Consider the following 20131-nt stretch of genomic DNA (forward strand, 5'->3'; position numbering starts at 1 on the left):
TGCTCCTACTAAATTCTTACTTGGATTTTAATATTAATTTTACAAAAAAAAGAAGTGAAGCATTTCATGAAATTAGAGGTGCTAGTGCAATGTGTCCTTTTACTTCAAATTACACATTAGATTTAAGACAAAGTAGGTTTTTTGTATGGCTATTTACAACAGATCTGTCTTCTACAACTCACCACGGGCTTGCTTGCCCCTGCTGCAGAGCTTTTTCTTCCTACAAGAAATGGAATCTCTACTTAGAGTTAATAACTCAGTAACTATAAATTATACATTGGTAAAAACCCATACCTATAGAATCACAAATGGCTACTGAAAAATCACAGTCAATATTCCTGTACGAAATTTTTGGTTTGGTCTGGGGTTTTCTTTGTTTATTTTTAGTTGGAATTTTTTCCTTCTCTGGTTATTCCCTGTACTTCATTTTCTGGTTTTGTTCTAAACAGTTACTGCTATGAAGCGATGGAATGAAAGGAAGATCTTGGAATGAAAGGAAGATCTTGGAAAATGGGAAAAATGCATGCCAAGTGTGAGAAAAATACCTCTAGACACAAAGCAACAGATATTTAAAACATTTCAAATTAACTGAAAGCATATGTGCAGTTGTAGAATAAAATGTCACATCATACATCAATAGTGTCTCATTACACAAGTATGCTATAATATTCCAGCATACTTTATAATTAATATGAGCAGCCGCTAATTAGTTACTGACATAGTAACAAGCAAGAAACCAGCAAAAAACTTATAAAATAACACTAACATAAATTAATCTGAGTGATTAACTCTAATCACTCAGAACTTCTTGTATGTAGAGATCACAATTGTCAAGAATAATCACTTATAGAGACACCATCCCTTTTAAGATTCACTCTTTTGCCCCTCAGTCTTTTATGCTTTTACTATTGCATTGATTTCACAAAAGCACATTTGGCAGAACTCATGTAATCAATTTCACCACTACCTAAAAAATCTTAGTTTTCTAAGATTTTGTAGAATTAAATATCCATTAGAAAAAGGCAGGAAAACATTAAGATACTAAATAACAAGACCAGTAACAAAGAGCATGGGAAACATGAGAAGTTGCAGCCATGAAACTGCTTTTTTTCTGATCAAGTTTGGCTGGTAGGTTTTAGAAGAAATAGGGAGAGGTGAACAACCTTGACCTCAGCTGATGAGCTCTTTCCAAGCCATGATATAAATATCACATACCTTGTCTTCTCTTAGACCCTTTTTTTCTGTTTCTTCACATTTTTTCCCAAGTTCACTTTCCAGCTTTTTAATTTTTTTCTGAAGCACATCTATCAGATTTTGTTCATCAGCTTTGCTCTGAAAAATTACAAATTTTTACAGCTTCAGGTTTAGTGACTACTGAGATTTTTCTCCAGTCAAAAAATAAGGATTTTAATTCCAAATTAGTAAAATTTGTTTAAAACCTAAATGATCTTTTAAAAATTATCTTTAAATTATTAAAATATTAGAACGTAACTTTTCCCTCTGAACTGAATAATCAGCAGCAAGTAGCTGAATTTTAAACAATAGATAGATGATTCTTCTGTAAACCCCTTACTTTTCTTCTGAAAGGACAAATAAGGAGAGCCAGGAAGAAGACAAAATATCATTTTTCCAAGAAGCTATGAAAGTGGTTATTCAACTCCTCAGACTCTTTCAACCATTTCAAGAAGTACGTAATTTCTTTTTATTTTTAGCTGAGGCAAAGAACAAGCTAGTAGCTTACATGTAACCCAGCTAATTAGGAAAAAAATTAATTTTTTAATCAAGTGTAAGATACTTAAATCTTTCATCCCCCCAAACCAGCTCATCTATACAGAAATTTGACCAAGATTAAACATAGTTTGAAAAGTCACTTCTACCTGAATGCTACTGCTTAGCCTCCTAATCCGGTTCTTCAGTTCTTCATTTTCTTTGTCTATTTCATTTTTTTCCCTCAATATTTTAGCAAGTGCTTTTTCTTTCTTCTGAAACTCTTGGTTTAACTCATCCCTTTCATCAGACAACAAAGCTTCCTTGTTTTTACTTATTTTAAGGTTCTCTGTAAGTTTTGTAATCTGATTATTCAGTTCCTCTATCTGTGTCTGGAAGGAAACAAAAAAGTCAGCAAAGGCCCCAGTTCAGGTTGAAGTCCTTTTCCCTAACTGCTGTAAAACACAACAAAGCAGTACAGTGACATTACTCAGTACTCACCGTAAGCCCCTTGGTTTCTCTGTCAACAATCTCCTGCACATTCATATATGCCTCTTTTTGTGACGCAGCAGAAATAATCTGCTGTTCAGCATTGGCAGTCATTTCTGCTCGGAGCTCTAGAAGTGCTCTACTCAAAGCCTGAAAATAATTAATTCAATTTTTTTTGTAAGTGAAGATGCTGCTACAAAACAAGAAAAGGCAGTTATATTTTATTCTGGCATGTTATGCAGTTATATTGTATCTCCTGCTCAGCTATACAAAGAATTCTTAAGCATTATGAAAAATTTAGCCTTTAAGTGACATAGAGATTAATTTTTGTTGACTAACTTTGTGCTGGTTCTCTTTTATGGCTAACTGGCTCTTCAACTGTTCCACCAGGTTTTTCATTGTTGCTGTGGGTGCTCTATTGCTTGCTTCTTTTTGGACCTCTAGTTCAGCTTTAACATTTGCTAATTCCTTCTCCTTCTGAGATAATATATTCCTCAGTTCATTTGCTTCTTCTTTGATTTTTTCCACATCAACTGTGTGCTTTTCTTGAAGCCTAATAAAAAAATAAGCATGAAGAGGGTACAGTGTAATACTTAAGTTAGCAAACTCTAAATAAATCACAAAGGACACAATATTTTTATTTTTATTTTTACTATTATTATTATTGAAGAAAAAGACACTTAGATTTGGAAAGAGCAAAGAAAGACTGACTCAACAAAGGCAGCCCTCATTTAATAAGAGAATTACTCATGAAGGTCAGGAAAATTACATTAGAGCGTTGTTAATTCTCATTACCGGCCCTTACAGGTAAAGAAAGCATCATATTTTTTTCCTTTTAAACATGGGTTAAACTTTCATGAGTTTAAACTTGCTCAGCAGCAAACACAAATGGATGTGTCATGGGGAGAAAAAGGACAGAAGACAAGCCAGCAAGTAATGCAGTAACTTAAAAACAACTTTCTTTTTCATTAAATGGCACAAAGCTAACAACTAAACAGCATTTTTCCAAGCCACAGTATTAGAAACAGTGAAGGGCTAGAGATTAAAAACAACTCACAATTGCCAGCTATACTAATGCTATTGAGATTTTTTTTCAGCTAAATCCTAAAGTCAGCTAAAACATGTTCAATTTGATAGATCAGTCCTGTAGCAGCAATACATAACTGATTTGAACCACTCCAATGTGCCTTATATTAACAGTTAAAAAACTTACTGGGCTCTGATTGTTTCAAACTCATTGATTTTCAATATAGTGATTTGTTTTTGTTTCTCCAAATCAGATGATGTTTTCTTTAATTTTCCAACAAGTGAAGCAAGAGAATTATCTCGTTCTGCTACAGTTTGCTCTAAGTGATGAAAATATTTGCTGTTGGATAGGGACATAGAAGTCTTTTTCCCCAATTCCTGTAAAACACAACAAATGCAAGTGATAAACATTTTAAGCTTTAAGCAAAAGATAAGCATTACTGATGCATTTTTAACTCATTCCTAAATATAATCAAGCATTAATAGCTACCATTTGTTTACTGGGATGTGATTTTTAGTTCACAGAGAAATGGGTCAGGCTGGTTTGAAAAGAGTTTTGTACAGCTAATGATCTACAGAATACAGCAGAATACAAGCTTCACCTTATCATAAGGTGCAGAGAGGAATTTTGAATTGAAATGGATTAGCTTAATATAACCATACACTGAATGAGAAGAATAGAAAGCAATATATAACTTTCTCCCCGAGAATTCTCCATAAATTAAGATGATATGGAAAATGCCCATATATACTGAGGTCGTAACTCTTTTTACAGTTGACTTCTAATGCCTCTCATGTGAAATGTCTCAAAAACAATGCAACACTTATAAATCAATTACCATTTTATTTTTCTTGTCATCAGTTATTACTCACTTTTGACTGCCAAACTGTTCTTTCCAGCAACAAAGCAAAAAATATAGGAACAAGCTTCACAAATTCTACAAACACACGACTCACCAAAGCAGCCGCTTTGAAGTTATTAAGGGAATTTTCAGTGTACAAATCTAACTTCTGGTGTAGAATTCTTATGTCTTCCTCATGCTTCTTTGCTATTTCCTCTTGTTCCTGTTAGTTCAAAATAAAACTCTAGTGATGTACATGATCACAGAAAGTCATGAAACTGCAGTGCCTTCAAGTTGTTTGTTCACTCATTGCTTAATAATGCTCCCCAGATTTTCCTCTAATTCTGTAAGCTTTTAAAATTCTTTTCTTCTAGCTATAATCAATTATTTTCTTTTTTCCTTCTTACACTATTAGGGGAAAAAATCAACTCTTGCAGTTTTAAACTAGGTAGCAAGTAGTGTGGTGTAACAGCACAGAAGCTGGAGAACAAAATAGTTGGTGCTGGTCTTCACCAACTGTGACTATCAGTAAGGAGAGTAATTTCCATACCAGGTACATTTTGAGTTTATGTACCCTGGACTATAGTGTGATCCCATGGATGGAATGCTAGCACACAGAGCACAACAGGCTCATTTTAAGACTGCATCTTCTGGGTGTTTTCCAAACAAAACCCCTTGATTTCTCCCAAAAGAAATAACTACATATGTTAACCAAAGTACACTAAGTGAAGATGACGGAAAGTCTGCTTTGGAAATGTGCTTCTGATCTAAAACAAATGCTTGTTTGCTGTTGAAGTACCTCTTTGACAAAAAGTTTATGCTTTAAAATACACTCTATGGATAAAAAGAAAAAACAATATTAATTATGCTTAAATAAGATAAAGCATGCTTAGACACACTGTTTATGTTTTAAAAAATGCTTTAGTTTAAAATATGCTTTAAGAAGAATGTTATCCATAAATGTATGTCTTTCTTGTACTTCCCAAATTCACTACCAGATGCAATCCAGAGATCTGCTGCAAATACTGAAAAATCCCAAAGAAATATACAAAATAGACTGAGACCACTTCAGCAGAATTTTAATTTTCTTCATGTCACACTAATTCCTAGACAGACATTATATACATAGCCTCTTGACTAAGCAAACTTACTATTCTAAAAAGCTAAAAAATTCTATATGAACTTTCCACATATAAAGTAAGTAATTGTTCTCTGTGAGATCAGAAACTTTTGTTTTTAGATTTCACTAGCAATAAGAAAACAAAGAATCAACTAAAACAACTTGAAAATGGAAGAAATTTCAGAAAAAAGGTTTTAACTACCTCTCTTGCTTTAGCAAGCATGTATTGATATCTTTTTAACACTTCCTCCTTTTGATTTAGTCTTGCTTGCATATTTGCAATAGTTTGATGAGCAATTTTAATGGCATGACGGTACTCTGGGTCATCTTCTTGTTTGCTCAATTCAGCCATTATTTTCTCTCCTGATGTTGCAGGTAATCGAAGTCTTAATTCATTTATAACTTTGTCTCTTGATATAACATTTTGTTCAGCTTTCCACAGAGCAGTCTCCTTTTCTTCTAATTTCTACAACAAAAGGCAATTTCAGCATTTCCAGAATTCAAACTCTGCAAAAACATCTTACTTTTCAAGAAATGTACCAGAAAGACTTGTCTAAATGTACTTATAAACACAAAACACTTTGTACTGGGTTCTGTCTGTATGGGATTACTATTAGATGAAAATGTCCCAGAATATCATTACTATGTCTTTATGTATTATTTGCTTGACACATGACAGTTAAACAACTCATTTTGTCCTACCAAATGAAGAAGCTGGTGTTTTACAAATTATTTAAGAACCACAAAGTCTCTTCTGTAGCAGAGTAGCAATTTAAGAACCCAAGATAAAAGTATTTTGTAGCACCTGCTAAATTTAACTATGCATAGTCAACTGAATTTTGTACAGCAAGACTAAATGTATTAATAAAACATTATAAAATTCTAAAGACTGAATGAATTAATAAAACCTACTAAATGGATTAATAAAAACATTATAAAATTCTCCTGCATGATTTTTTCCAATAGAAAAAATATTTCATTTTACTCATGTCGTGATTATATTATTTATATTTTCCGAGTGTTAAGCATGTCTAAATGACATTTTAAAAAGGATATTTTTCATGGGGAAAAAAAAGTAAAGGCATATGGAAACACAAACTTTGTCACATTAAATTATAATTTATACATTAAATTACCTCTTCCAGTGATCTGCACGTTGCCCTAGTTTCCAGGATTGTTTGAATATATTCCTGAATCTTTCTTAAAGCCAACTCAAGTTGTTGTGGGATTGGCAAACTAGGGTCTGGAACTGAGCCTGTAGCATCTTCAAACTGAACAGAAAGATTCATATTCATGTAATCTGACAGCTCTGAAAAACATGCTTATGTGCCTACTTTTAGTGCATGTACCTTTAAAGCTGTGCTAAGTATTTCAGTTTGTTGATGATCATACTGGTCTAACTGGCGCTGTAGTTCTACTTCTCTCTGGTCCCAAGCCATTTGCCTTTCTTCATGAAACTGTAACAAATGTTTGATAGAGTTAGTTTATTTATTGAAGGCAATGGGAATTTTATAGAAAACTTCAAAAGAAAAAAGAGTTACCAAAAAGTAAAACACTCAAACGAGCTATTAAAAAGGATTATAAAACCAAGATATAAACACCTGTGTTAAAAAGCTATTAGAAAATCAATTAGTAAAATAAGGAATAGTATATTTTTCCAATAGCATGCAGGAATACATACCTTGTTCTGCTGTACAATTTCTTCTTCCAGGTTACTGATTGTACATTCATATTCAGAAATTATATTACGCAAATACTTCACCTCTTCTTTTTGCTTGACTAATTCTCGACTGAGTTTAAGTTCCTGCAGACGCAGTTCCTCCATTTTCATGTGCCATACGATCACCTTGCAATGAATAACACACACTGTATTATAATTTACCACATGCCAACTAGATTTGGCTTCACTCTTTGGCTTTGAGGCAGGATGGAACTTCTCAAACTAACTGGAAGACACATGTTCTGCCTTTTTAAGCTTTTTCACTTGTCTTGAGAGAGGAAGCATGACAAGAGCATGAAACTGCAAGGGGAATGACTAATAAGTGCAACAGCCAACTGGAGAGGCAACAGGTTTCCCTTACACTGACAAAAGTGCACTTCAAACAATTTTCAAATTATTCAATTGTACCTTATTTATCTGTCTAGACTGAACAAAAAAAAGTATGCAAGAAGTTTGGTTTGTATTTTCAAAAAAACCAAGAGAATTCAAAATCATTAAAAACTGCATGTATTCAAAAAAATGTACATGTACTAAAAATAACAGACATACTTTTGTCAACATGCTCTAGAAAAATATTTGAAAACTGACTTAAAACTAAAACATGCCCGGAGCATTACAAGCATTGCTTACATGCAGACAATTTTAGTCACAACAGATACAATCATAATATCTAACATACAGTGATCTTGAAGAGAAGTGAGAAAGCATTCTTAAGATTTCAGGGCAACATTGCTTACGGTTGTAAAACATGCTTAAGCAGAATTTACATGAGCATAGTAACATTTCTAACCATGCTGTCTAAATTACTGCCCCTGAATTTTTTTAAAAAAGACATGGATCTCGAGTGAAGATTTCACTGCAAGCTCATGGAACAAAACTTCAGAATGCTAGTCTGTATTTAATTTAATTTATTTCATTATTTAAATATATTAATAATTTAATTCAATTTAATATAACTGCATTTATAGTTAGCGTCTAGTTCCTTTTGTGCCTTAGGGCACAAAAGCAGATAATTAGTACATATACCTGCACTGACTTTTACAGAAAACAAAATATGATAGCTCCCATATTCTAACAGTGTATTTTGAAATCAGCAAGTTTTACATTAAAACATATATTTAGAAAACAAACTAAACTGAAACTAAATTTAAATGTAGATCAGATAAGCAAAGCCATTCAAAGCTATAAAATCACAAACCTTTTGAGCTCCTCTGCTATCCTTCAATGCACTTACTAATTCTTCTAGACTTTTCAGTTTCAACTCTAGCTCTAAAGCTCTGTTTTCTGCATTTCTACGCTCCTGCTGGGCATACTGAACTTCTTCCAAGATCTTCAGTTTGTCATTCTGTAGCTGAATCATTGTTTTAGAGAATTTTTCTTGCTGTGCTAAAGGCAGAGCACCACTAAACTGTCGCCGCAAAGACTGAACTGTCTGTTGTAGATGTTTCGCTCTATTTCTTCCTTCAAGTCGGGCAAAATATAAGGCTTGATCTCTCTCATCAAGCTTCTGCTCCAAACGTAGATTATGGATCTCCATCTTCTGTAGTTTCAACTTAAACTTCTCCAATTGGTCTACAGCAACAGATTCACTACCTTGAAGGGCTACAATATCTTGATGCAGTTTTGCAATAATTGCTTTTTCATCTGACTGTGCCTAAGAATAAAATCGATAGAACAAATTTATTTTTCATTTTAATGCAGAATATGTTAACACAGTTTATATATAAACAAGCTATTTTTAATATATATGTGTTATATATATTGCATGTATTATTCCACAGAGAACAGTAAGAATCAGCCTCTAACAGGCTTTTAATTTTTCCACTATTGTTTCTAAAGCCACATTTTAGAAGTACACCTTTTCAGATACTGATCTTAAGAATGGTCTCTTTCCAAAATACCAGAAACTGACAAAGAAATATGTACCTAAACTTAAAAAATATGATAACGTTAAAGCTGACACAAGTGTTGGATTTAAGGTCTCAAACCATTTCATAATGTGAAACCAAATTCCAATAAATTGTTTTAGCTAACAACAGAATAGTAAACCTGTTGCAAATCTTCAATATTTACAAGTAATTTCTTGCTCATGAAAAACGATCAGACTTTCCTCACCATGAGTTTTTCCTTGACCATGAGCTATTGACGATACAAGAATGAATATTATGTAAAAAATATGGGAAAAGGTCAGGATCGGTAATAGCTGCACAGCTAGAATGGAGTAAATAAAGAAGGGAATAATTAATGTAATATGTAACTTTTGAAAGGGTATGGGCACTACAAGGACTAGCTTGCTAAGATTCTTCTGAAATACTTTTGCTGTTTTCTAATTCATTGCAAAATTACTTCATTTCTTCTCACTCCAGGGAAAAAAGAATCCAAACTGCAGTTTTAATAACGGCTTAATTTTACCTGATAATCTAAAATTTGCATTCTAAGATATTCCACTTCTTTATCTCTGTATTGCTGGTGTGCCTCCAGAGCTTCAACTTGTGTTTGTGCTACATCAGACAGTTCTCTTAACCTTCCAGGGAAAACAAGAGTATTGTGTCACTTGAAACCAGTGAATAACCTATTATGTTTTTCTACACAGAAGATACTAAGAAAAGGTAGGTTTCCTCATATCAAAACATTTCTATGTCATTTTTTTCAGCATACTCTTCTCTACTACTTAGAGTTCTGTTTAAGAAAATTCTTCTGTGTTGCCTCTCAACTTTTTCACAGGACCTTGTCTTACACATTATATAGAAGTTTGCTAGCAGTAACCTACTCCAGGAAAACAATGACATGGGTTTTTTACCTGACCTAATCATCTCTGTCCTCTATTTCTCTCCTACTTCAGAATATAAATACTCAACATTTTATAAATGCTCAAAACATTTCATTCTCAATTCCCTTCTCTGCTTCCCCAAATCTAATAACTTACTTGCAGTGCCAAAAATCACTGCAAGTATCCCTATACATTTTTCTGGTTTAGGCATATAACAGGATTACATTAATTACTCAAGGACAAATGTTCATACTGACATAGCTAAAAAGCTCCAATTTCTGCAAAATTAATCTCTTCTAAGTAAATGGAAATCCTCCCTCCCACTGAACCTTAATGTTTGAGATATGAGTCTTTCAAAGAAAGAACTGCTTTTCAATTAGTTCTACGAGATTTTCATATACAAAACAGCGGATGTGGCACAGAAACAAAACCAACTTTAATTAGTGTAAAAATACTAGTATAAGTATCTAATTGCACAATTATCCTATCTATCCCAGCCAGCACTTAATTCCTTGTTCAAATTAAAGTGAAACAAATTGCATTCTTTATGGTCAGGAATTAAATGCTTAATTTTCATGTATATATGCTCAAAAATACAGGCACTGAAAACTGCATGTTAGTGATACACAAGTATTGTATTATGTAAGACTAGCATGCCTGAATTTTCACACATTTCTGAACATACTTAATTCAAAATTTATAAATGCAAGACTTACTTCGATACTTCAATCTTGAGCTCCATCTCACGCTTCTCTAGGTCCATAATTTGTCGTCTATCTGCATCACTTACTGCTTTACTTACACTCTTTGACAGTTCATCCCTTAATTCCTGTTCCACTTTCTGTGCCTCAAGATTGATTTTGGTGAGCTTAAAAAAATCAAAACCAGAAGCAAACGAACAAAATGGTATCCTAAGCACATAACTGCTCAAACTCAGCAATGAAATAGAAGCACCAAAAGTATTTTTTCTTTTTCAATCATTACAAAACACAGTTAAGCTGCGATGAGGTTGTGTTCAAAAACCAGTTTCCCTTACTCTCTGCTTAAACATCTTTTTTGTTTGCAGGATTCCATGCACATAGCAATGGATACACAGTTGGGCACAGAAAAAGATTCTAAACTAAATACAATTTTTATTAGTGAATTTTCTTAAAACCATTACTGCAATTACTTGCTCCTAAATTAAAATGAAAAATAAAAACAAATTTTAAAAAAAGACTTTAAACACTTTGGGAAATGAACAGTCTTATATATTTATATACTGTCTTTTATATTGGCATTGGTAACACAAACAGAGGTTATAAATGCCAAGACTGACAATGATACTGTGTTCTTTTATTCCTTCCAAAAAACACCTTTCTTAATTAAATGACATTCTTTCAAGCAGTCTGATTTTTCAAGTTAATTATCAAATACTGAGTAACCAATATTTCAATTCAAACCAAAAAGCATTAAAAGAAATAATCTTAATCTATCTCAATCCTAACACAAAGAAGTCCCAGGACATAATTAGTACATACAGTTGTGGCCCATTATTCTGATACCACTTCTTCTTAATAAAATAACTGATTTCCTAAACAAACAAAAAGAAGTGCAGGGTATCCTCACGTATCTGGAAAACTAAAAGTAGAATCTTGAAGTTGATTTATGACTTAAAAAGATGTATAGTAGACTTCTAGTTACCAGTTCTTAAACTGCTATTACTTACAGCTTTCATTAATTACGTCCACACAATCTTGTTATCTCTTTCTCAAACAAAAAAAGCAATTATACCAGGTTAGGAGGTACTGACAACAGGAGTATGTGAAACAGGAAATGTATGTCCTGGAACTACAGAAATGGGGCAAAAAGGGATATAGAGGTACTAGTAAGAAAGAATGGCATTAGGCGTTCATCAACTCAGAATGAAGGAAGACCATCAGACCTAAAGTATAAAAGTATCACAAGACAAATAATATATACAAAAGAGAATATGAAAAATGTGACACTAGGGTGCATCACCTAAAGCATTCCTTATAGAAATAAAAGAACCCATCCCATCAGAAAAGGCTTCAGCAATGCTGCTGCTGAAAAGCTTCATACACTTTCAATTACTCCACCTCCCAGATTAAATCAAATCAAAACAATGTAACAAACATTACTAAAACAACAGAGAAACAGGGAGTCACACAACAGCTATCTAAAAGAGACTACACTCTAGCAAAGGACAAGGAGTGGAAATGAATACAATCTATCAGCATTCCTATCAATTATTCTCTTTCTGCCCTTGTGCCTAAATTATAGACCAGTAATGTCACAAGAACAAATCTGTACAATTCCTATAAATAAATTTATTGTAGAAACTATAATAAAGTCTCCTGCTAGTAAAAAATAAATTTTTATAAAAAACCCAAAAACAATTAGTGCAGACAAAAAAACCTAACAAGCTTAAGACTGATAGGCCAGGAATACTAAGGTTCATCAGCTTCAATGGCACATGACTTCTATTTCTGTACTATAGACAATGTGTGGCATAGGATGTAGCCAGTCTATAACAGAATCACGACACTATCATTTGCACAAGTGATGCAAAGTTCTAACCTTTTTTTGAATAATTGGTAATTATAATGAAAAAATTATAAGAAAAAGAGATGATACGGATTAGACAAAAGAAATAACAAGTTTGGAACAGATTTTTTTCTTGCAGTTCGCTGACAAAACTAGAAAACTATCTGTCAAGATGCTCATCATGTGTTGTATTATCAACAAAATTTTAAAATAAACTACTGACAAATCAATTAGTTCTATTTTTACCAATGCCTCTCATATGCAAAATTGCAGCTCTTAAAGGCTACAAAACTATGTTTTGCATCATAAGTTTATTTATACACATTTATTGACACAAATTGGTATTATTGATATAAATAATTTTTGAAAAGCTCAAAAATATGTTTTTAAGATGTATCAAATTAGGTTGTTAAATCTCAGCAGATTTACCTCAGCAAATTTTGTTTCCAATTCAAAATTACGTTCTTCTATTTGCTTCACAGTACTCCTTAAGTGTTCATACATTCGTTGTGAATGCTCTGCTCGCTGTCTTTCATTCAGCTCCTTCATTTCCAACATTGTGATTTTCTTAGAAATGGACAAAATCTCACTGTTGGTTATTGCTTTGGTGGCTTTGTCCATGGCATTGTCATCCCCTACAAGAAAAAATATTTAAATTAAGACATACACAAACTGATTTAACTATGAAAATTATTTCCGCCATGAAAACGAACAGGAGTTTTGCTTTATCTGTGTCAAATAAACTTTAACATAACATCTGTGCATCTGGATGCATGGTTATCTTGCCTTACTATATGTTTGAAAAGTATGTAATTTGAATAAAATACTACTATCAATTATGAATGCATGTATCTGCAACCATGGTTACTGAGACTGATAGCTATTTTTAATGTAGCCTTTCACCTTATGCTTAATACAACTGGCAAACCTTCAGGAAATTTAATTTAAAATCTGTAAAAGAAACAGGGCTGAATAATGGGAATGAAATCTATACAAAGAAACCCCACCCATTAAGAAAGAATACTTTGTTACAAGGCATCAAACCAGCAAAATGAACTCACTTTCTTAACAACCTCCGAAACACCATGATTGACAATCAAGTTAGACCATATTAAGAAAGAAAAAATTCAGGTGATGTTGCGTTAAAAGCTTTTAAACCCTTGACCCAATAACCCAAGAAAGTCAAAGTAGAAGAATTTCATTAGAAAAATACTAAACTTGCTTTTAGTCTAATGAAACTTAAAAACAAAAAATTCAACACAAAAATGGACATCACTACTGAAAGACATAAAATAGTTATGATTTTTTTAATTTTCATTATTTTAAGCCACATCAATTTTAAAATATTTTAAAGTATTATTTTATACAGGATATACCATTTGGTGTTTAATGTTGTAATGTAACTTTCATACTTGCCCAGTTTAGTCATCTGCTCCCAAGCTTGTTCTACAGTGTGAAGTTTTTCTTTTGTGATCTCCAGTTCCTTATTCAATGAAGTTATCTGTGCTTTCAAGGATTCATTCTCACGCTATATGACAGAAAAGTTGCAACATAACAGCAAACTATTTCATTGTAGCAGATTTCATCTTTAGTATCTACGAAATCTTTTCAATGAACAGACTTGACTTTTGCGTGACCCATAACCCACATATATGGCAACAGAAGACTATATATTTGTAAAGTGTATATGTTTGTCAAGTGTAAAAATTTTAGTCTTTGTCCTCTGTATCTTTCTGTCACAGCTAGTGAATACTGTGAATATTTATTACCAGTGACTGTGATTCCTACAGCAGCTTGAACTAGATGAGAAAATCTTTATTTGTCATACTGAGCCCCTCATTAACAGTGGAAAGAAATACTTCTGGAGTACTTAATCCCACAAAGACTACTTCATCTGGCACATAAATACCTCTTTGAGACAGATCACATTTCTTTAGTTCTTTTAGGCATCTAATATGATGCCAAATGTTACTTTTGTAAATGTTCCTTCACTCCTCCAAATAGAAATACAAATTTCCACATTAACCAATAAAACAAATTGAATACTTCATATTAATTTTCAATTTTAGTTTTCTGGACACATTTTTAGTTGATATATTATTCTCTGGCTCTATGAAGATGCTGAAATAGGCAATGCAAGTTTTCATACACAAAATTCCATAAAATAGACATAGGAGTCCTTCACTCTTTACCACCCATGAAAAGTGGGAGGTAGTAACACATCTTTGAAGCCAACTTCACAGTTCTTGAGAAGAAACTCCTTTCTACTTCAGAATAAAAGTTTCACAAGAAGAGTTAAATATCTGCAGTACCTACAATATTTTGCAAGTACATTATGAACAATCTTTGGCTTCTTTTATGGAAGTGAAATTAAAAGCTTTACTCTTTTTGGAACTAAACATTTCATTCCTGGGAAAGCTGGAAAGTAGTAAGAGCACATATTTTGAGAGTAAGCTTTCAATGTGTTTACATTCATTCTACTTTCCTTATGACCTCCAAAACTGAAGATGATAGCAAGCATTCCTCCTGCCTATCTCATTTTAGTAATCAAAGAACTAAAAATAATTTCTGAGAGAACATATCCAAAGCTTAGTTTAAAGAGCAAACAAACAAATAAACAAAGAACCAAAAGGAAATGCTTTTCTGTCTGCCCATTTTTTCCCCTTAGGATAAAAATGTAAAACAAACATTACCTCCATGTGTTCCATGTTTGTTGTCCGTTGCACGAGCAAATTATCTTTTTGTAACATCTCTCTGTATTTAGCAGTTAATGCATTGTACTGCTTATTGGCCACTTCTAGCTCAGACAACGGCACACTACTGTCCAGCACTTTTTGCAGAGCTGCAATCTTAAAGCAAGCCATTTCCTATGAAAATAATCAACACAATAGGTTACTAAGGTCACCTAGAAATTTAAACATAAAACTACTCCACATAAAAAGAATAATACTTAATACAGTGCTTTAGATGTTAGTTTATTTTTCTAAATTACTGTTCATCTTCAAGAATCACCCGCAATAAACATTGACAAAACTTCTCTGATATACCAACTCTCTGGGTAATTTTATCAATAGTTGCCTCTCAAGGCACTGTCAAAACGTATCTTGTAAAATGAATACAGGCCCTAGAAACCTGCAAGACCAAAAGGTAAGATTTGGTTTCATATGATGATCATAGAATCATAGAATGGTTTGGGTTGGAAGGGCACCTTGAAGATCATCCAGTTCCAAATCACTCTGCCCTGGGCAGGGACACCTTCCACTAGACCAGGTTGTTCAGAGCCCCATCCAACCTGGCCTTGATGCTTCCAGGGACAGGGCATTCACAACTTCTCTGGGCAACCTGTGCCAGTGCTCACCAGCCTCATAGCTAAGAATTTCTTCCTAGTATCTAAATCTACTCTCCTTCAGTTTGAAGCCTGTCCCCCTTGTCCTGTCACCATACACCACTGTCAAAAGTCTCTCTCCATATTTCTTGTAGGCTCCCCTCCAGATACTGGAAGGCCAGATTTAGGTCACCACAGAGGCTTCCTCATTTCCAGTCTGAATAATCCCAATTCTCTCAGCCTTTCCTCACAGCAGTCACACTGCTTTTGATGCAGCCCAGGATGTGTTTGGCTTTCCAAGCTGCAAGTGCGCATGGGTGGGTGATGTCCAGCCTCCAAGCCACCAGCACCCCCAAGTCCTTCTCAGCAGGGCTGCTCTCCATCTGTTCATTCTCCAGCCTGGGTTGGTACCAGGGGTTGCCCTAACCCAAGTGTAGCACCTTGCACTTGGTCTTGTTAAACCATATGAGAGTCACAAGGACCCACTTACTGAGCTTGTCCAGGTCACAGTACTTATATAAATACAAAGAATATTTCTACAAGATATGTAACAGCAATTAGAAAGCTTTTGGAAAATGCATTCAAGAAACTAGTAATAACCCCATTTAAATACGAAGGGTATTTCTTTCCCAACTGTAAAAATAAAAAATGTGTGCTATTACTACCATAAACTATACCTTGAATCGCTGCAAGTTTCCAATTTTCCCTGTAACTGCAGTCTCCATATGTGTTATTTCACTCTTTAGTTTATCATTTTCTTTTCTGAGGTGCCGCTCCATTTCAAGTAAAGTGGTACACTGCCTTGTTAGTGATTTTTCATTAACCCGTAAAACAGTTATTTTTCTATTATTTTCTGCAAGTACTTTCTTCGTTTCATCAGGATCCATCTGAAGTGCATCGAGCAAATTCTGTAAAATATTTATTTTAACAAGACCCTTGTATAAATACGGTAAAGCACAACTACATACACAAGAATTTTTGTGTATTTTTTAATCTAGGTGGAAAAATTCCATTAATTTGTCTGAAATAATTTCTTTTTGCTAATAAAATATATACACACACTCAACATATGCTCAAACATACAGTATTCTAAGAAAAAGATGAATCCACAAAACCAGTAGCTAAATACATTTGACTGACTAACTGGAATTTTAATTAATACTGATATGTTCAAAATTTAGAACAAGAATGGTTCTCTGCATTCACTGTCATCAGTCTTCCTATTTATACTAGAATAAAAAAAATGCATTGGAACAATTTTTTAAACAAAACAGAAGTCCTGTGGTTCCAAACAAAACCTAATAATCTCCTGCTTTGAAGATCAAACCTGTACTTGTAAAGTAAAAAATCACAGGAATCCTTCCATAGTAACATTTATGTGTATGTGTGCACACATGTTTGCATGCGTGTGTAAAAAGATGAATTGTTTCCTGTTTTTCTGAAACACTGATTCATATACACTAGCAGTTATATATAATGACACAACTGAAAGTAATAACCTTAATTCTTAGTGTAAAGCAATGTGTTTTCAAAGGGCTTGTTTGCATGCACGTCCTCCAAAGCAAGCAGCCTGGGTAACAACTGCTGCTCAGAGAGCAGTGTGGCTGTAAAGGGTGTGTGTGAACAGAATACCTGCCTTAGAAGGCATTTTCTCAAAACTGATCATGTTGAAGAGAAAGATCACCATTAACCAGACTAAAGAGTAATCATAAAATTAGAGACTTCTTAATTTGAAGTTGTCAGTTTTCAAGCTTAAAAGCATAAAAACTTCTAACAGTAAAGGCAGAAAGGGTTATAATGCAGCACTCATAATGTAGTTCAGCTTCAGAACCCTCTCCACTGTCCCTGTATCTTCTACACATTTGTGAGTGACTCTTCTCTGGTGGGCACCACACCTCAGCACTCCAGATAATGGTCTGGGGGTACTAAGTGCAACAATTAGGGACCCACACCTCATCAGGTGTGTGATGTGACCTCTTGTGGTGGTTTCTCACCAGTGCATGGATTAGCAGACTGCAGAAAGGCCAACAGGCACACACAACACTGGAGCACCCCCATGCATACACAGTACCCTGGGACAGGCACAAGAGCTGTGTATAAACATTTTACCCATCTAACAGACTAGAGCAGTGTACTAAAACCTCTGTTCTATGTCTTAAAATCTTTTTGAAAATTGAAAGTAACAAAATTACTTACAGAATACGCCTTTATTTTCATAGCATCCTCTTCTTTTTGCTCTTCTAGTTTTTTCATTTCCTTTTTAATATTTTCTGATTCTTTTTGCCAGCTTTCCTTTTGACTAAAACAGGACCAAATTTTCATTTATTATAATGAAAGAGCTGATGATTTTTAAAACTGTAACTTCAAAAGCAATTCTGAAATATTGCAAACCAAGGTACTTACTTTTAGCAGTAATATAATTTGAAAAGCACATGATAAATTGTAGATGGATTACTGAAAAACATCCTCTATTTAGCCTACAGCCAGTTAAATGATGAAAATAATACTTCAGTGTCTTATTTTTTCTTAAAATGTATATTATAGATGCCTAAAGTATGTAACTTCCCACAATTGTTTTGCTATTTCAGTGAAAACCACACCCAAAACATAAAAAGATTGAGCTTACTCAGCTTCACTTTGGCCCAAACTACTCTCCTCTCTCCATTTTTATTTATTTATTTAGGAGGGAAAAAAAAAAAACTATGATCTTTCATACATGTCTAATAGGAAGTTCCTATAGACTATATGGTACAGTTTAGGATATTTTAAAAAACAGTTCATCAAGGGTATTTCAGAAGTGGTATTTTCTCTCCAAAGAGGTATCTAAGTTTCTTAAATAATAGAGCAAAATGGAGGAGAATTAAAGAAAATTCTTTGAAAGTGACTTTAATGGGATGTCAAGTCAAAGAATCTCCTTCTGTAACTTCAGTCCATGCTAGGTTTAGAGAAGGAACCTTGAATCATCATTTTATCCCCACTGGATATTGGAGATATCTCACCTAGTAGTAAATGAGGCAGTACATTACAGCCTTCAATAAAAGCTGTCTCTTTAATGCCTAAAAAAGAGATAACATTGTCTGGGAATCTTAATCGATTCAAAGAACAAACAGAAGTTTCTGAAAGGTTAAACCCTTATTCCAGAAGCCATCTGGGTGACTGTTCATCCCAATCCAAAGAGTTTCCAACTAATAATTTGTTAATTGAAAAATCCAAATTATCATATTTATCCCTATCCTCCCAACAGATGAAAACACTTTTTTAATTTTTTTGACCATGAGAATAATTTTATGGAATTTAGGTTCACTGAAGCATGTAAAAGAACTAGGAGTCCAAAAGAAAAGTGACCGCAACATCCCGACAACCTGAAATTTTCAGAGATCTCTGACTGCATTTGGACAGCAGTTTGCTTTTTTCCCTCTCCTCCTCTCCACTCCCAAAAACCTATTAGAACCCATACGTGAAAGCAAAATAAAATGAGGCTAATAACCATCATACCAGGTTCTAGTAAGTGCAAGATATCAGATGCAGAAAGCACAATGAAATCCTCACGATAAAACATGCAGAATGAGAAGAGTCCAACAGAAGATGGTTTTGTAGTTTTCTGAATCTTTACAGGACTAAAGAAAATGCATGGAGTCCATATCCAAACATGGCAGCATTTATTACATTAACCAAAGAAATTCAACACAGCAGCAAATCTTGTTTTAAGACTTCTAAATATTTAGATAATTGAACTTTCATAATTCAGAAAAGAGAGCAATACCTTTGATATTCTTTATACAGCAAGCCTTGTTGATGACGAATCACTGCAAATTTTCGCTTGTAGTCCTCCACTGCATCTTCTAATTGTTTAAGCAAATTTTCTTTGTTTTCCAGTTCCTAATTATTATTTTCCAAATAAAAATACAAAAATTATTAATGTAGGTTTTAAACATGAAACTAGCAATTTAATCAAAATGGCAGTCCTTTGTGTTTTCATGATAGATGCTTCTGCCATGAACTGTGTGAACTATGAATATGAAATATGCATTTTCTTTAGAAGCAACAGATGAAAAAAATCCAATGAGCTTCAGCATTCACATTAATCGGTGGGAAAGAGAGCACAAAGCCTACACTGCAGGTTTCAGCCCTCAAAGTTCAAAACACTATGACCTGTAGCTAGCTCACAAAGAAAACTAACTGAATGTCTAACTGGCAAGTGGCATTTTCCTCTCATTTTCTCAAATACTCTTCTACTTTATAAGCACACAGAGTTGAAAAAATATTTCTAATGAAAAAATGAAAAAATTTTCAAAGACAGAAAAAGATAAATTAACAATAATAAAAGGTAACTGGTTTTTTACTCCAATTCTGAAATTGTTCTTCATTACTATATGCCTGTTTGCTATGCTTCCCATGGGAACCACTGGAATTGGTTTCAATGTATTCATGCCTTTATTTACAATTGTTGATGTATTTTTGACAAATAACGGAATGAAAAATCATATAGTAAATTACTAGAGACCTTGGCTCTATAGGGAAAAACTGTTCAAGTAGGATTTGCACATGCAGACTCAGGTGTGGAATCCAGACAGCAGTAAGAGAG

General features: G+C 33.7%; 1 protein-coding gene across 2 annotated transcripts in view; it reads right to left on the reverse strand.

Moving 5' to 3' along the window:
• CEP290 (centrosomal protein 290) overlaps positions 1–20131 on the reverse strand; it is a 45635-nt gene that overhangs the window by 12730 nt on the left and 12774 nt on the right. The window contains exons 22-40 of one of the 2 annotated variants that reach the window (XM_031057529.1): positions 19310–19425; positions 17743–17845; positions 16224–16433; positions 14915–15088; positions 13638–13749; positions 12651–12856; positions 10391–10542; positions 9317–9428; positions 8103–8558; positions 6866–7030; positions 6534–6641; positions 6321–6455; positions 5387–5650; positions 4180–4287; positions 3410–3600; positions 2536–2749; positions 2209–2346; positions 1878–2099; positions 1216–1332 (exon numbers count right to left, since the gene is read on the reverse strand). In XM_031057529.1, the coding sequence (XP_030913389.1) occupies positions 1216–1332; positions 1878–2099; positions 2209–2346; positions 2536–2749; positions 3410–3600; positions 4180–4287; positions 5387–5650; positions 6321–6455; positions 6534–6641; positions 6866–7030; positions 8103–8558; positions 9317–9428; positions 10391–10542; positions 12651–12856; positions 13638–13749; positions 14915–15088; positions 16224–16433; positions 17743–17845; positions 19310–19425 (3303 nt within the window). Of the gene's footprint in view, positions 1–1215; positions 1333–1877; positions 2100–2208; positions 2347–2535; positions 2750–3409; positions 3601–4179; positions 4288–5386; positions 5651–6320; positions 6456–6533; positions 6642–6865; positions 7031–8102; positions 8559–9316; positions 9429–10390; positions 10543–12650; positions 12857–13637; positions 13750–14914; positions 15089–16223; positions 16455–17742; positions 17846–19309; positions 19426–20131 lie in introns of both variants that reach the window. The other variant, XM_031057528.1, reaches the window with a different exon arrangement.

Source organism: Geospiza fortis, unplaced genomic scaffold (genome assembly GCF_000277835.1).
Source record: "Geospiza fortis unplaced genomic scaffold, GeoFor_1.0 scaffold186, whole genome shotgun sequence".
Lineage (NCBI taxonomy): Eukaryota > Metazoa > Chordata > Aves > Passeriformes > Thraupidae > Geospiza > Geospiza fortis.